The sequence below is a fragment of the Rosa rugosa genome, chromosome 2, assembly GCF_958449725.1.
Source record: "Rosa rugosa chromosome 2, drRosRugo1.1, whole genome shotgun sequence".
Lineage (NCBI taxonomy): Eukaryota > Viridiplantae > Streptophyta > Magnoliopsida > Rosales > Rosaceae > Rosa > Rosa rugosa.
The window spans coordinates 67925165-67943746 of record NC_084821.1 but is presented as its reverse complement, the minus strand read 5'-3'; the positions used below and the strand labels follow the sequence as shown (position 1 = coordinate 67943746).

At 37.4% G+C, this 18582-nt stretch overlaps 1 protein-coding gene across 1 annotated transcript; it reads left to right on the top strand.

Annotated features, from left to right (window-relative positions):
- Positions 1-8408: 8408 nt before the first annotated feature.
- LOC133729596 (transcription factor bHLH162-like) lies at positions 8409-11026 on the top strand. Its single transcript, XM_062157159.1, has 4 exons — positions 8409-8593; positions 9646-9871; positions 10137-10487; positions 10604-11026. Exons 2-4 carry the CDS (start codon positions 9740-9742, stop codon positions 10691-10693), a joined length of 573 nt encoding a protein of 190 aa, XP_062013143.1. The 5' UTR covers positions 8409-8593; positions 9646-9739; the 3' UTR covers positions 10694-11026.
- Positions 11027-18582: the final 7556 nt, after the last annotated feature.

Below are 18582 nucleotides of genomic sequence, written 5' to 3'. Positions count from 1 at the left end.
GATTACAATAAGCATAGAGAGAACGTCCTGAAATAATACCAAGACTCTCCTCAACATCTATGTATTCTAGCGAGCACCAGTTAGCAAAGAGTGCGCGAATGACTACTCTATTTGCTTTGACATAGCGGTGACATACCGGAAAGATAACTCTATCACGAAGAAGCATCATTAAAGTCTATAATTTAGAACTCCAACGATTGGAGTTGGAAAAATTATAGACCTCACTATTTGGATGAATAGTACCATTCAAATGTCTAAAATTTTAGACCATGGTCTATTTTAGACCTCCACGATTGGAGATGGTCTTACTAAATACATTCAAGTTCGTTAGGAAATTACTTACGCGCATTCTCAAATAAAATATCTGAAATTAAAATTGACAGATCACAACTATAATTTGTATGCATTGAAACCGGTCGATTGCATCATAAATACCAATCTCCCACAAACAAGGTCGTCTTATATTTTCGTTTGTCAAGACTAGCTCGGACAAGTTCTTGATGTGTCCTCCATTTGCGTATGAATGAAACTAGTTGAATAAGAGCGTGGAAATTGTGGTCCATATATTAAGTGACGTGATTATTTTGAGAAGACTAAAAGACTAGTCAATAATCCCAGTTTCCCCCGTTACACTTCTATAAGCTTGATGGTTCATTGACTTGATTCATCTGTGGAATAATTGTTTGGGCCGGGTCGCAGTTCTTCTATGTAGGGTTTCATGTGGCTTAAAATATGGAGGGCAGAGGTTCATGATCTATCGACAAGGCCAAGTATAGTTATTGGATCAGGCAAGCTTTGTTTAGCTTCGGGAAAGTAGAATTTGAATCTAGGATATCATTTAACATTATGTAACGAAACACTATTTACGTTTCAAAAAAGAAACACTATTTAATAGGGCTGGGCACGGGTCGTCGGGACTGGCCGGTTTTATGCTGATACCGAGCCCGGTACTGAAAATATTTTTCGGGACAGACCTTGGTTTTTTTGAATATGGTACCGACGGTACCGAAACCGAACGAGATCAGATCGAGCCCAGGCCCATTTCGGGATCCCAGACTCCCTCGTTTTTTCCTATCACCTGATTCACTTAAGATATCCTGATTTTCCAGATTTCACTCATCCCAGAATGCAAATACAAATTTCTAGCAGTCCTAGCACTACAACCTACAATGTTGACACATTCAATCTTTTCTTAAAACAAATCAAACAATGTAAAAATCACTAAAATGAAGCACATCTGCCATGAAAAGAAGAAATGAAGAATGACAAGTTGACAACAATCACAACATGTAAGAATTGGGTGAGGCCGAGCAATTGGTTTCTTCCCCCTAGCCATGGAAATTGGAATTGAAGAATTGGTTGAAATTGCTCAGTTTAGGAGAAAGTGTAAGAATTGGGGATTTAGGGTTCTGGGGTAAGAGATGAGATTGGGGATTTCGGAGAAGAGAAGGAGTGAAGAATTGAAGAAGAAAAAAGGGATGAATTGGGGATGGATTCAGAGAAGAGAAGAACTGATAAATTGAAGAACTGAAGAAGAGAATGAGGATTAGGTCGAATGGTCGATAGTTAGACCAGGGCCGGTCCTAAGTTTGAAAGGCCTTGGGCGAAAAATATATATACATCAATAAAATGAAATGAAAAAAAGAAGTCTTCAATAATTGAGATCTCTAAAGAGAAGCCAAACATTAGTCTACTAAACTTTGAATGTAAATACTTGAGCATAGAACAATAAAACGTGGAATCAACTTTGCTCCTTCTTGTTTTTCCTTTTCTGCTCGAGATCGACTTGGAACTCTAACTTCCAATTGCACCTAATATTGAAAATTGAAAACGAATTAGCAATCAATAGAACCCAGAAATCAAGTAACCCAAAATCAAAATTGAAAAACACCTAATACGTATTTTGATTTTATTCAAAAAAAAAATACGTATTTTGATTTGTACCTCAGCCTACATTGATGGAAACCCGAAAAATTCGTATGAACACCATAGAAGAACATAAGCATAGAGAGGAGAAAGAGTGGTAATGATAAATGATGAGAAGAAATTGAAGGATTGAACAACCATTGAAACCAATTTAAAGAGAATTTGCTTGATTTCAAGGTTTGGGACGCTGGAATAATGACATCGTGTGTGCAATTAGAAAAAGAAAGAAGAAAAGATGTTGGAATAATTGCGTCTAGAAATCTGCAAATTTTTTTTTAACGTTCCTTACTTAATTTTATATATAATTATATATATATATATATATATATATATATATATATATATATATTAAATCTTATTTTAAAAATCTGGTGCCCCTCTTTTTGTTGTGCCCTGTGCGGTCGCCAATGCTGCCCAGCACCAAGGCCGGCCCTGAGTTAGACATGCATTTAGGCTAAATTTTCTCGAGATCGTGTGCATTCAGTCCTACATGAAACCATTCATAGGACTAATCAGATATAGCCACGTCACCAAACGGGACGGCACGGGATTAAACGGGACCGTTTGGGTCGGAACCGGTACCAGGCCCGGTTTCTCAGAAAGGGACGGGTCGGGTCAGGACTAACATTTTTCAAATTTCATCCCGTACCGTCCCTCAAATTTTCGGGCCGGGATCGGGACGGGACTGGGATTTCGATTTCAGGTGCCCAGCCCTACTATTTAATGTACCGTGTAACTCGATCGTGTTTGATCTCCTTTGATTGTGATTTGTAAAAATGGAAGGTAGAGGCTTGAAAACAAAAGAGATCAAGATTGTAAAAAGTTTAGGGCATTGTTCTATAACGTTTTACAAAACAGTTTTTCCAAAATGATTTTATAAAATGAAAATGATAAGTCAAATTTTTGAACTTTTACGATTTAAGAATCCATTCAGTATATTTTTCTAAAAAACTGTTTTAGTAAAATATTTCTCATATGTGATCAATCATGTGGACTCATTTTTCAAATTATTTTAGCCGGAAGCAGTCAAACAATGATGTTTGCCGATGTTTGCCTGACTTAACCATCGTTATCTCCTTTATAAAAAAATTTCATTCAGCTTCTCAGACAATATCTAAAACAGTAAAACATGAACCCAACAAATAAAAAAATAAAACAAATATACATGAAAGGCTTTACTCTCTTAGTTACTAACACCTATCATAATTTCTTCCACGCTCTCACTCTCAAGCACCTCTAGGGCTCTAGGCTCTAGGTGTATTAATCCAATTTATGAGAACAAATTTCAAACCAAATTTGGATTTTTTTTATATAGATTGGCAAAAATTGTTGCTGCCCTTCTTTTACATATATATATATATATCTAAACCCTATATATCTATATATATATATATATCTATTTGTGTGTGTGTAGATATAGATATAGATATATATATATATATATATATATCTATATCTATATCTACACACACAAATATATATATATAGATATATATATATCTATATATATATATATATATATATATATATATATATATATCTAAATCCGCACTTTAATTTCAAAGCGGAGCTCCGTTCTAGATAAGATCTGTATACACACACACACACACACTCTCTCTCTCTCTCTCTCTCTCTCTCTCTCGCATCCACTTATGGTTAATTAACCGAAGATTGTTTGATCACTATTTCTATCCGATGATCAATTCGATCCGCAGCTCGTATAAGATTAGAAAATCAATATATAGCTCAATGGAGGAAACTTGCAGGTGGTACTTTCTTCTTCTTTTCTTATTTTATATTTAGTTGAACTTCACAGGCATATGTATGTAGATCTAGCAGATATATGGAGAAAATGAGATTGGGCTGTGGAAAACTACCGGGAACAGATAAAATAAAACTTTCTCTTTTGATCTGCATACGATGTTCTCTTAAAACAATGAAAAAGAGCGAAAACCGTTTTCAAAATTAATATGGAGCTTCGGATTTCCGTGTTACACGCCGAACACGTATTACTTCGATTATGTTTTCATAATAAAGAAAACTGTGTTTTAAATTACCCGTACCGAACGGGCCCTCAGCTATTGAAAAAAATTAATTGAGATGGTTGTACACTTGTACATGTGACAGCGGACTCAACCTTCTTTTTTTTTTTTTCTTTTTTTCTTTTTTTTTAAATTTCTGTACTTGGAGTTAGGATACCACATGCATGATTACACCTCACCTTTTTACTATTTTAGTATTTTATGAACTTGACTTTTTAGTTCTTATCAATAATTGAAGAGAAGTAAGAAATCCAAATTTCATGTCTTAAATGAAATAAGCAGATTAGAATTAGCCAATTTTCAGATTTTAACATATATTAATTTTTACTGTCGGTCGCACTAAATACAGCCTAATAAATATAAAAAATCTACAATTATATTGGTCAAGTGATATTACGGGAAACTTAAAAAGAAGTACCATGCAGAGAGAGAACAATGGGATCTGAATGAAACTACTGAAACGTAGTAGGTAGGGATTTTCAGCAAAAGAAGTGGCTAAATACAAAAGAAAGGAGATTTTCTGCAAGCACCCTCCACAATTGGCTCCTCGATCCTTTGTGGTTACTTCATAGTATTTTTTTTTTTTTTGAAGTAAAAGGTCATTGCATTAGATGACCGGCCAATAAGGCAGAGTCTAACATACACTTAAAGACAGAAAAATGGCGGGGTAACAACCACGCTCCTATCTAAGCAATGTAAACTTATTACAAGCAAATTTTGAGCCCGCTTTGTAAGCGAACTCATAGACAAAGAACAACTCTGTGTCTTCTAGGGCAAAATCATTGACTAGCCTCCCCATTAGCCAGGCGCGCAATTGCGGTACCAATAGAGAAGCCACTTCCCAGCAAACAAATAGGAGCAATTCATTATCCATAAGCCGCTTGGAAAAAAAACACCAATCTTATTTCAGATAATTACCAACTCCCGTAGCAGTCTTGACCCGAAACGATTGGTCCTGTAACCCAAAATAAAACAAACAGAACCAGCCACACCACAAGCCCAAATCAAATCAGGCCCAAAAGAGAAGGGAAAGAGATGGTAATTAAGCCCAACTAGGCATCAGCCCAACCTGACAGGGCCCACAACCCACCACCCACCTTGTTCCCATCTACTTCAGGACGACCCGATCGGAGCCCGAGGGCAGCGCTCAGTCCATTCTTCCGGTGGCCGGCCGCGAAGCTCTGCCATCACCTCAAGGGAGGAGATCTGGCCCTGACCTGGATCTACAAAGAAAGCGATCAAAATCACCGGAAACCCCTGCCTCAGAAGCTGCCTGCGATCTGCCGCCTTCGCTGTAAACCTCCGACAAACCAAACCCGGCACGCAAGAGTCCTTACGCACCACAGCCCGCACACTGACCCGCCTTAGCCGAAACCGCCGCAAATCAGAGCCTGTAAACCTCAACGTTTCGGTCAAGCAAAAGATCTGGAACACCGGCGCCGACGACAGACTGCACCGCCTCTCCTTGCCGTCGCTGCCCCGTCACCGCCTGGTCTGGGGACCGTAAGATCACCGCCGCCAGCAACAAAACCCTAGATTTCGCCTATTGAGGTCGCTCCGTATTGCTCGGAGGCCTCTCTAATTAACCAGGCCATTTATTTCGGTTCATAGTATTCTTTGGCTTCTACCTACCAAATAATATTAGTTAATTTGTGATGTGAAATAATCGGACATTTGCCAAAGATTGCACGGTTTGTGGATTATATCAACGAGAAAGTAGATTATTAAATCTCACTTTTACAAATCATTATTTGTGGGGAAGAACTTTAATATATAATGTACGAGTCTGAGTCTGAGTCTCTGTCTTTGTCTTTGTCATTGCATTGATCCATTATCAGTATTATTATTAGTGGCAGACTTGACCCATTCAATTCGATCAATCAACTTTAGTGCGAAGAGGTCCAGAGATGGGGACCTTGATGCTCACTTTCCAAGCTTTACTAAATTTTTTGACAGAATCACTATCAATATAGAACCAATAGGGCTAAATATACGTGGTATGGCAATTATGATGCCAACCAGTTCATTCCAATAGAACATTACATACTCAGTACAGGAGAAGTGTTTTCTTTTGTTTTCTTCGATTTTACGATCCAAATACTTATTCGGTTCGTAATATTTTCCTCATAATGTTGAATGGAGTTCAAATTTATGTATAGAATAACCTTAAAGAATAAAACAGAAGTGTTTGAGCCCAAAAATATTTTTCGCAATATTCTTTAGAAGATTGAGTATAGCGGATCAATACCTGCGGCCCAAAAATAAGTCTACTCGATTTTGGATTACAACTTCGCCCATTCCAGAGTCCATGAGGAAAACGAGCCCTTATAGGATTCGAGTAGAAAAAATCAATTAGGAATCTTCAATCGATAATCCTTCAATGGAAAGGAACTGTTGAAACCCTAAGGCTCCGTTTGGATGGCAGGAAATCATGGTATGGAATGAGAATTAATTTCATTTTCCATTCAGAGGTGTTGTTTGGTTGTAAATAGAGATTGGTAAGGAAATAAAAAATGAGATCTCACTGGAAATTGACTCCCTCATAAAGCCTGAATTGAATTACCTAGTTAGGGGTGGTATTCTAATTCCATTTCCCCCTGTCAAAGGCACAATTACATAAATTACCCCTCTAGAAAATTAATTGCCCCCGCCATTATTCTTTTCGAGATCATAGTTCCCGCTATTGGATCAGCATATAAGATATCACATAACCCTTCTTCTCCCTACAACTGCCGTTGTCTTCTTTAAGCAATTTGTCGAAGTCTTCTACTAACAAAGGTAATCTTCTACAGAGTTGTTTTTTTTTTTTTTTTTTTAATATATTCTCTTCGAATTCCTTTATTCTGCTCTTGAAGGAAGAAGAGGATACGTCAAGAATATGATTATCTTCTTCTTGAGATCTAAGCAAACAAGATACAAGTTTTTCATTTATGATTATCTGTTGTTTTATGTATGTTTCGATCAATTTTGTGGGATTGTTATTGGATTAAGAATGATAGAATACCTGATATTGGAAAAGGGTGTTATTGGAAATTACAATTTTATATTTCATTCTTATGACTTGCCAAATACTAGGTTTCAAGGGTAAACAAAACACAACTCTTCAATCAACTAATCTCGTAGATTATCCAAAGTCTCTCAGGAGCAATCTACCTTCAACGTCAGTTGAACTAGCGAAACCAGGGTCACCCCCTAGCAATCCAGCGAAGCTAAAGTTACGCTTTAGCAAAACCTGTGTTTTCACCTACTTCCCGGTGATTGCTCTGCTCAATGTACAACGTTGAGTATCGACTCGGTGACGCAAGAAATCACACTCCAAGTCCTTATCCGTAAGGTAGAAGAAAGAACCTTGTGACGAGGTTGGTGCTCTCCTTGTCCACAGCGTTTGTGAACAAGTCAGGTCAAGGGACACCCCAACGACTACACCGTAAGGTGTTGGCACGCTCGCGCATTAAAAGAGACTGTTTGCTTGCCAAACTAGGACGGAGCCAAACAAGAAGGACCAGTGAACCTGAAAGAACTTATGCAGAACCCGTGGATAATGTTCTGGAGCACCTCTTGGACCCATGGCAAAGAACCATTGTTCAGACTCTTCCCGACTGTGGTTCTTAAATGTAAATTGAAGTTGGTCTTTACATCACATGTAAAACGATGAAACGTAAACTTCTTGCATTCTGCGGTTCTGAAAAGAAGATAAAGAAATAAAAATAAAAAATTCAAGAAGCTTTGGTATGACATGCATGGTTTTTTCAAAACTAAGAACTTCCATCATCCTTCCTTCACTTATCTAATAACAAGATCGAAAAGATGCTCTGATCACCACTGTCCTTACCTTTTTAGCGTAAAAGCAACAATCGCCCAGTTGTATCAGAATGTGCGAGCAAAGACGATGAGTCTGATTTGTTCCTTAAGATTAGACCTCATCAAAATATAAAGCAACAAACATATACATATAGACGGCAACTTTAGTCTCTCCAGAGGGCGAGTCGTACGACTTGTCAATTTCAAATGTTATCTAGCCAGCTCTTAAATAAAATCTCTATGTGTCATCCTGTGGTTCTGGTAATGACTAATGAAACCTAAAGCTACTTTAAGGCCATGTTTGTTTCCCAGAATCTGGGCATTGGGAAAGGAAACACTTTCCTTTCCTGCGTTTTGGACAGTCAAGGAAGGGAAAATGGTTCCCAAAGGAAAGGAAAAAGTGGAGGAAATTGGTTCCTCCCCCTCCCCTCAGGATTCACTTTCCCAAAATTTCATTTTCTTTGCACCAACCAAACATGGCTTAAGGGTGTCTGAACACTCGAACTGTTTCTAATTGTGAATAGGGTGCTCATGACGTTTTCTGTATATGGGTCCTGGAAAGGACAAACGAATTGAAACCATATGTTACACTCATGGATAAAGGAAACTACCATATAAAGAACCCAGATTTTTTTTTAAGCACGTGCAGAGACTGGGAACCGGCCAATCAATGCTTGATCAGCCTTGATCAATCGTCTGCTAGATTGGATAAGATTGAGGAGGAGTGGGTTACTTTATATAGTTTGCATGATAAGCTCAATGACAAAGTGATAGGCAGGAGGTACCAGATAGCAGCATCATCATTCACGGTACTACTGTACTTGGTAAGTAGTTGATGTTGTTTTAAGCTCAGGTTAGGGTCTGTTGTTGTTTTTGGTTTCATCCATCTTTCAGTTCTCATTCTCTGCTGGAGAAGGAAAGAAAGAGGAAAGGAGAACTGTGAAGAAGAATGTATCCACTCGATCTTAATTAGTTTTTAGTCTCTCTCTTTTCTTTTTTTTTTGGACGAAAACTAGTTTTTGGTCTCCAAATATATCACATATACTATTTTATATGCGATTTTCCTTCATCCCCATTTCTCACGTTCATTCTCTCGTTCTTCTTTTATTTCTTCTCGATCTTTAACTAAAAAGTTTTAGTAAGAAAATATTACCCCATTCATCCCTAGTATATAAAATGGAGAAGAATATATAAAACCCTTAATATATTTATTCATTCAACTACTTATTAATTGACTAAAATTGTATGTATACAGTAATAGATCCAAGGATGTTTGGCAAGCCACCCTACTCTAATGTAGTGTATCTCTTTGAATTTGTTTATAATATTTTTCTTAAAAGTGTATTAAGCAAGATGTTTGTAAGAGTAGAAAAAACGTTGAAAGATTTAATTAGGAATATAAAAGTAAGTCAACAAATAACCAAACAATAATTAGGATGAGGATAAAATGCACAAAATAAACTTTGCGTTCACACGCAATGTCCTCAGCTTTAGAAGAAAATATTCGCATTTCTCATGATGTTGTCCAAGACTCTAAGTAGGGTTTCGGTTTGTAGTTTTGGTCAGAAGTCTAAGTAGGGTTTGTGAAAGCCGAAATAAACACAGTGATGAACTAACCAGCTAGGTTTGTGTGTTTCCATCTGTGCAAACTAACGGTCAAGGAAGGTGGTGCGCACGTAGGGACCACGTTACCTGTGAAATCTGCATATACTTTTTTCAGTAATAGCATAGCATCTAATCATATATAATGTTTTGCTTTTATTTCACCTTTCACCTTTCGCTTTCTTTCTGCAACGAAATTGATGACAGACCAACATCAGTTTATAAGTTTTTGATATATATCATCACCATCACCATATGGTGTTATAATTTGCAGGTGGGAAATTGCGATTCCTGTTACTGGAGGTTAATTGGTACAGCCAGCTAGCTTAGCAGCCTTAGCTTAGCTAGGCTATAGCCTTGTTCTGTTCATGGATCAGCAGCAGTACCCTAGTAGTAGTTCATCTAGAACTGACAGAAAAACCATTGAGAAAAACAGGAGGAATCAGATGAAAGCCCTATACTCCGAGCTCAACTCTCTTCTACCCCATCAAGGCTCAAGGGTCTCTCTCTCTCTCTCTCTCTCTCTCTCTCTCTCCCCCCTCTTGTATGTGTAATGTGGTGTCAGATCTAGGCATTTTTCTTAAGAATGGCCATTCTCTCATCTCCTCTTATTCATGCCTCTTGTAAAGTGTCCTTGAGACATTTCTATAACACTTTGCCATATTTGGATCCGGTGTTGTGTGTTTGCAAGTACATAGCTAAGGTGCACTTAATTATTTTGTTAATGGGATTCTTTGTTTCTCTTTTTTTTTTTTTTTTTTGCAGGAAGTGATTTCTTTGCCAGATCAAATAGATGAAGCTGTGAACTACATCAAGAAGTTGCAGACCAACTTGGAGAAAATGAGGGAGAAGAAAGACAGCCAAATGGGAGTAGAGCGGATCACCATTAACAATAATGGAGGTTCTCGTAGGGGACTAAATGGTGGCGGGTTAAGATTACCTCAGATCGAGATTCGTGAAATGGGTTATGTTCTAGATGTTGTTCTGATAACTGGATTGGATTTTCAATTCATGTTTGAGGGGTCGATTCGTATGCTTCTTGAAGAGGGAGCTGACATTGTAAATGCCAGTTTCTCAGTTGTTGAAGATACCATTTTCCACACCATACATTCTAAGGTAAGTAAAAATTGACAGAATTTTTAAAACCTGACACTTCAATTAACTCAATTAATTAGCATGATATTACTTCATTAATCTATTATCTATATGACTTCGTTCTTGATCATGAATAGATCGGCGAGTCTGCACCAGGCCCGGTAGCTGCAAGGATATCCGAGAGACTAAGAAAGTTTGTGAACGAAGCTAGTACTACTGTATTTTGAAGCCCCTACATGATCAGTCACGTACTGTTGCAATATATGTATTAGAGACATTTCTATGTATCAAATCTTATTGTAAGTCGTTTATATGTTTCCTCGGCTGCTAGTGATCTGTAGCTTTACTCTACTGGCTAGCTAGTGCTATGCTATATATTGAAGTTAATTTTCGTAGTAGAAATTAGCCAGGCTGATCTGAAGCTTTGTTGATCAATTCATTTTTTCCCCAGCTGGTACTATGTATATTCAGAAGAAAGCTTGACAAACCTACAAATCTATTCACAGAACTGTAATATATACAATGAAATAATAGAGACGCCATGAATGACATTAGTTCTCTATGGTTTTGGTTACAGAAGAAGAATAAGAAATCAAGCTCAGAGAAACGGCTCACTATATTTTTAATATGTAATCCAAACTGATTAACAGAACCATATAGGATTACAACACGTGTCGCCATCCTGCTGTCGATCTGTATAAGCTTTGGTGAAGGGGAGTGCTGACTTTTCTTCATACTTTGACTCTCAACACACACACACACACACACACATATATATATATATATATATATTTCTTGATTAAATCTATATCAGAAAGGAAAAAAAAAATCGAGATGATTCTCTACTTACGCAACAAGATAAGGAAGAAGTGTGGACACAGAGTTCTTCGTGTTCTAATTATTAGGTCTTCTTCCATGTGTTCTGTAAGTACTTGTGTAACAAGTCCTTTATGCATGGGCATAAAGTTTTTATATATGTTTATACTACACATGCATACTCGTGTTTATGAAGTTGTTAATAATACTCCAGAAATGTGACTTTAGACCAAAGAACGAGGAACTCAGCTAGATATTTGAGTATCACATGATGATCTATGAAAATATTTGTCATTTGTGATCGAGTTTACTCTCATTGGTGATTCTTAAAATGAGATCATGTAATAAACCAAGTACCGTACCATATCCCAGCACCAAAGAACTGAAGGATATCACGGCAATGAAACTAGAAAACCCTAATAAAGCAGAGTGATCAAACTCAACACTTACATAAATTCAATATATCCTTTCAAAAAAAATATTTATTCAATATATATATATATGGTGTCGTCCAAGTGGATGATGATGACATCAGCAAGGGGGTTAGTCATTAGTCATGTGTTATGAGGTGGCAAAAGGTGGTGTGGCTTTGTGGGAAATTAACACATGGCAACAAGGCCATTAATAGTTGATGGACACGTGGAAAATCCTACCCTATAAATAGCTTATCAATCATCATTTCCGTACATTCTTTTCCTCACTTTCTCTCTCTAAAACTTCATAGGATCATAACTTTTGATCCGTAACTCTGATTCTGATCCGGAAAAATATACAAATTCGTCTTGCTGTTCTCTTTCTATCGATGGACGTTTGAGTTAGATCAAATTGTTATTTCTAGAAGACTCGTATTAGGAGGTTCAGTTTACTATCGGTATTCAGGGAGACGATCGATTCGTATTGTCGAGAAGGATAATGATTCAGAATGCTAATCGCAATGTTATTAATTTTGAGCAGTGTTGGATTTGAAGCTTGGATTCTAGGTAAAGTCGCTTGGGGAACCTTTTCTACTAAAATGATAAATAGAATTATTATTAAAATCGGTGAATTGTTTGCACACCGATTGATTTGTAATCTTGAATGTTATCTCTTTGTAGAAAAGCATGTGTTCTAATGATTATGATGTCATTCATGATACATTTGCTTTTGAAAATGTGCATATAAGCTATAAAAGGAGTTTAGAAGGATATGTGGATCATGGGAAAAAAATTCTTTTGTGTAGTTGAGCTTAACTCGTAGGGACCAAATTTCAGGTGGGCTAATAGAGCTGTTTAGTTTTGGTGATTAAGGATAAGCAAGATGACCAACAAAAAGAGAATGTGGATTGAATTGTTATCAGGTGTTAGATCATATATTCGCAACATCTAGAGTCACCCTTGTTGGTAAAATACTCGGTATGGGATGTGCAGGCGCTCTTGTTTTGATATATGGACTAACGGGTAATTAAGTGGAGTTCATTTGACATGCTTCGATTCTATTGTTTATTTTTGTAAGAATTGTTTGATAACTTGATTCTGACATCTAGAGAATAATGACTTAAAAAGGTTTGGCCATACTGAGCGTAAGCTCGCCCCTATAGACTTTTGTTCATGCGTGACACGAGTTTCAAGAATGACTAAGTTAAACGAGCCTAGAAGGAAGAGTTTATTTACATTATGCTTTGTAACACTCACACCTCGGATTCAGCATTAGGTGCTTAAAATTCATCGACACCGGGTACAGGGCGTGACATATGAGGCTCGTTCTAAAGAGGACCTCTTTACTTTAAGAATTTGAGAATTTTTACTATTTTACACTAGTATGTGATCTAATTCAATGATTTAAACCGTTGATAATTTAAATTCTTATGCAAGAATTGTTCTACAAAAAATCAACCAAATATATAATCATTTGGTCATTTAAAATTGTATGCACAAATGTAGTATGTTAGATAAAAATAAAACGAATATTGTACTAAGCAAATGGTTAAACGTTTTCAGATTTGCTAATTTTTGTAGGATTCATATGTGTGTGTATAACTAGAGAATAAATTGTTTAGATTATTAAACTATACGTTAAAAATAAAAACATCCTCACATTTCAAGTTAAGGAGGTTCTCTCTAAATCCTCCATATATTACCAATCTTGAGCTCCTTTAATAAAACGAATTCAGAGAGGTTAAAATTTTCCCTCAACTAGATGTGATAAGATCGGACACAACGAAGGGTCTGACAAGAGAAAAAGAAAGTTCTTTTGCATTATGCACAATTGCACATAGGGGGTGTTGATGTATTCACTGGAAACCCTAAAAGCTTCAACACAAGAGTTCGTACATTTAATGGCCCATTCTACAAATCGACTAAACTGAACTCAGTCTTGCAAAGAGAATGTCTCATGGCCCAATACAATCTTCTAACAGCCCAAACACAAAGGTTTAATATAAATACAAAAGCATACACTAGCTAAGGTTTAATCCCAAACGCAAACGACAGTGAAGAAATTTGCACTGTCAACACAAAGCCAATCAGGCGACCAACTCTCTCTGAAACCTTAAAGTTCCATGCTCACTTTCGAAGCTTTACCTAAACAGATGACAGAATTATTAAGAGCATATTGCCAATATAGCTAATTAGCTATTTTTGTGTGTGTGTGTGTTAATTATATATGGTAAAAACGATGCCAACCAATTCATGCCATTAAAACATTACAATGTGGCATTAGTTTTCACCATTAATTTTCATCTGTTTTGGTTGGGACAGGTTAAAATTTGCCAAGCCCAATTTTTGTCTTGTTTTCTTTTCCTTTCCATTGATTCTAATTCTCATACTCTTAGATTCGGCTCGAATGTTTTTCAGTAAACACTTTCAACTATGTGATTATTTTGATGACCAATTAGTCATTGTGTTTATGATCTATGAACCTTAATGGCGTAGCTAGCCTAGGGCGAGAAGGGTCAATTGACCCTTCTCAATTTTTGGAAAATCCTTAATTAGTGTTAATGATCTATGAACCTTAATGGAATGAAATAAAATTGACCCTTCTCAATTTTTGAAAAATCTTTAATTAGTCTCAATTTTCAAAATTCAATACAAATATATCTTAATTAGTTTTAATTATCCTTGAACTTTAATGGAATGAAATAATATTTAACACTATTAATACACTACATTTATCTAATTAATACGAATCTTTTCATGGTTTTCTTACCCTATTGATCGATATATGCCCATATGCGCATATTTACGATTCTTTGTTAATATGCTAAATTGAAGTAAAACATAATTTTTTCTATATTTATCGTTCATCTTGAATCCCAAAATTTATTCAACATGATTTAAGGATCTTTCAATTTCAGCATTAATACAAGAAATATTACACCTAAATTTTCTTAAGGGTCTATATATACTAATATATATATTTTTTTGGGAAAATTTCACAAACAGTATATCAAGTAAAGGCCACTAATAATTCTTATACACAAAGTTTCAAACCAAACATTTCGGTACACGAAATCTGAAACTCGACCCACTATCAGTACACGACGTCAATTTTTGACACCAAAATATCAATTATGCCCTCAATTCTCTTTTTTTTAATAATTTTTTTTTCTGTTATTTTTTTTTTTTCCTTCGTTTTTATCTCTTTCTTCTTCCTTCTTCCGGGCTCACTCCCACGCTTCCAACGCCGCCTTCCTCACCTCCGCGCTCACTCCCTCGCTTCCAACGCCGCCCTTGCGAGGTGAGCTTCTCCCGCCGCTGCCGCTTCGCTAGAACCAAAAACATGTTTCTTGTCGTCATTGTACGAGCTGTGATCCTCTTCCTGCACGCCGGCAATGATGCCGATGTCAAAAATGGAGAAGTTCCGGTTGATGAACTCGAGCGGTCTTGTTTTCGGGTCGGGCTGATCCGACCTGAACAACGACTTGGCTTGCTGGATCAACCCCCAGTTATCTCTTATCAAACCGGAGGAACCCATTTCAATAACACCGTCGGAAGTTGGGATGCAGATCTGTAGAAACTAAAGAGTTCAAACATGGGGAATTTCCAGATTATCTATTCTTCTCACGATGGAGGCAAATATACAAGTTACAGCCCTATACAACAAGGAAACTAATCAATACACTAATTACAGAATAAGTTAACTAATCCTAATAGGAAACTAATTACAACTCAATCTCAATCAGCCCTCAAATCACGTCATTCAACACTCCCCCTCAAGTTGGAGCATAGATGTCAATCATGCCCAACTTGTTAGTTGATTCTCTAAATATTCGTCCACATACACCTTTTGTAAGAACATCGGCAAGTTGATCTTCAGACTTAACAAAAGGAAACCGAATGATCTTTCTATCAAGGTTCTCTTTGATAAAGAATCGGTCAACTTCTACATGCTTAGTACGATCATGTTGTACTGGATTATGCGCGATCTCAATTGCTGCTTTGTTGTCACAATGCAAGTCCATTGGTTTTGTAAGCTTGTACCCCAAGTCTTTCAATACATTTCGAATCCATAATAATTCACAAACTCCATGAGCCATACCCCGAAATTCAGCTTCAGCACTAGACCTTGCAACTACCTTTTGTTTCTTACTTCTCCAAGTCACCAAATTTCCACATACAAAGGTAAAATAGCCAGAAGTTGACCTTCGATTAGTCTGATCTCCTGCCCAATCTGCATTTGTATATCCTACAGCCTCCATCTCACCTCCCTTTTTGAACAAGATACCTTTTCCTGGAGAGGTCTTCAAGTACCCAAGAATACGATACACTGCATTCATATGTTCTTTACTAGGATTATGCATGAACTGACTGACTACACTCACGGCATATGCGATGTCTGGTCGAGTGTGAGAAAGATAGATCAATCTTCCCACTAAACGTTGATACCTCCCTTTATTAGTTAAAATTTGGTCAGGAAATTCACCCAACCGATGGTTCATCTCAATAGGTGTCTCTACTGGTTTGCAATCAAGCATTCCAGTTTCAGCAAGAAGATCCAATACATACTTCCTCTGAGATAAGCAGATACCTTGACTTGATCTAGCAACCTCAATACCCAAAAAATACTTCAATTGACCCAAATCCTTCATTTCAAATTCGCGTGCTAGATAGTCTTTCAGTGCTTTCATCTCTATCGGATCGTCTCCAGTAACAACCATGTCATCAACATATACAATAAGGGCTGTGAGTTTCCCTGATTTGCGCTTTATAAACAAAGTATGATCAGAGTTACTTTGCCTATATCCAAATGCCTTCATACTCTTCGTGAACCGTCCAAACCAAGCTCGAGGTGATTGCTTCAGGCCATATAGAGACTTCTTTAGTCTACACACCTTCCCGGATTCAGGGTTCATAACTCCTGGAGGCACATCCATGTACACTTCTTCTTCCAAATCTCCATTTAAGAATGCATTCTTCACATCAAATTGTTGTAGCGGCCAATTCTGATTAGCTGCGAGAGAGATAAGAATTCGAATAGTGTTGATCTTTGCCACAGGAGCAAACGTATCCTGATAATCCACTCCATACTTCTGAGTATACCCCTTAGCAACTAATCTTGCCTTGTATTTGTCAATACTTCCATCAGCATTCAACTTCACAGTAAAAATCCACCGACAACCAACAATTGTTTTTCCTCGAGGCTTATCAACAAGCTCCCAAGTAGAATTCTTCTGTAAGGCACTCATCTCTTCATTCATGGCTTTCTTCCATTGTTCATCTGATAACGCTTCCTGCAAATTACTCGGAATAGATACAGAGGATAATTGATTCATAGTGCAGGTAAATGATTCAGACAACTTATGGGTAGACACATAATTACCAATTGGGTATTTAGTTTTGGTTGTAATTTCAGGTTCGTATTGTTTCTTTGGGATACCTCTATTAGACCTCTGTGGATACCTAGATTATGGATTATCAATAAGGTTAGGAGTAGGATTAGGATTAGGTAATACCTGAGATGCGACATCCTGCGACAGTTCTTCAGTTGGCGGTGTTAGAAAGATATTGGAATCATGGCCAACCTCTACTATTTCAGGTTCATGCTCCACTATAATTTGCGCTTCGGATCCTGATTCTACCGTTTGATCTCCCCCTGTCGACTGACCAGTTTCACTTCTTGAAATACTTGGGCTTCCAGAATCGTTTTCAGGTGAAGAGTCAATCATTATGGTGTCATCTGATCTGACCGGTTGAGTCTCAGTACAAGTTTGAAGCCTATTTTCCAAGTCTTCCAATTCTAGAAACTCCTTTCCAATGATCGGGGACTGCCCTTCAACTTAATGATTCTCCCCCTGAAGGGTAGAACCCGTGAAATACGCATCTGACTCACGAAAAGAGACATCCAAAGAAATATACACCTTGTTTTCCTCGGGATCATAACACCGATAGCCCTTCTGAAATTCAGCATACCCGAGAAAAATACACTTGCGAGGACAATGATCCAGCTTGCCTCGTTGATGTTGAGGTATATGAACGAAGACGACACAACCAAACACACGAGGCTCTAAGTTTGGCATTGCAGGAATGGTGAGAAGATTATGCATCTTGTGAAACGGTGTTTGAAACTCAATGACTCGGGACGGTGTACGGTTGATCAAATATGCTGCAGATTTCAAAGCTTCACCCCAATATTCAAGCGGTACATTCATTCCAAAGAGAGATGCCCGGACAACTTCCAACAACTGCCTATTCATCCGTTCAGCCAAACCATTCTGTTGAGGAGTATAAGCATTTGAAGTTTGGTGTCGGATCCCATTACTCATAAAGAACTCCGACAAGACATTATTAACAAATTCACCTCCATTATCAGACTGAAACACCTGTATCTGCTTGCGGTATTGGGTAGACACCATACGGTGAAACTTCTGGAATACATCACAAACTGCACTTTTATGGGTAAGAAGAGATACCCACACCATACGAGTACATTCATCTATAAAAGTAACAAAGAACCGAGCACCTGACAATGTAGGGATTCGAGCAGGACCCCAGACATCAGAATGGATGATACTAAAAGGTTCTGAACTTTTATTAAAACTTGGGGAATATGTAATACGATGGCTCTTGGCCAGTTCACAAACATCACACTTAAAATCTGAAACACTACACTTGAAAAATAAAGAAGAATTTAACTTCTGAAGGTAGCCAAAGGAGAGATGTCCCAAACGCCGATGCCATAACCAAACAGTAGCTTTTGCTTCTTCTACCCCTCCAACCTTATTTGCCTGATGAATCCTTTGTTCCCCACCACTTGTCAGGTCCAAATAGTAGAGAATGCCCTTTCTAACACCATAACCAAGAACCAATTTTCTAACACCTTGTCA

Excerpts from the sequence above, each read along its gene's own strand:
- LOC133729596 (XM_062157159.1), top strand. The coding sequence starts at position 9,740 with ATGGATCAGCAGCAGTACCCTAGTAGTAGTTCATCTAGAACTGACAGA. Across the intron at positions 9,872-10,136 it reads TACCCCATCAAGGCTCAAGG|GAAGTGATTTCTTTGCCAGA; the intron begins GTCTCTCTCTCT and ends TTTTTTTTGCAG. Across the intron at positions 10,488-10,603 it reads TCCACACCATACATTCTAAG|ATCGGCGAGTCTGCACCAGG; the intron begins GTAAGTAAAAAT and ends GATCATGAATAG.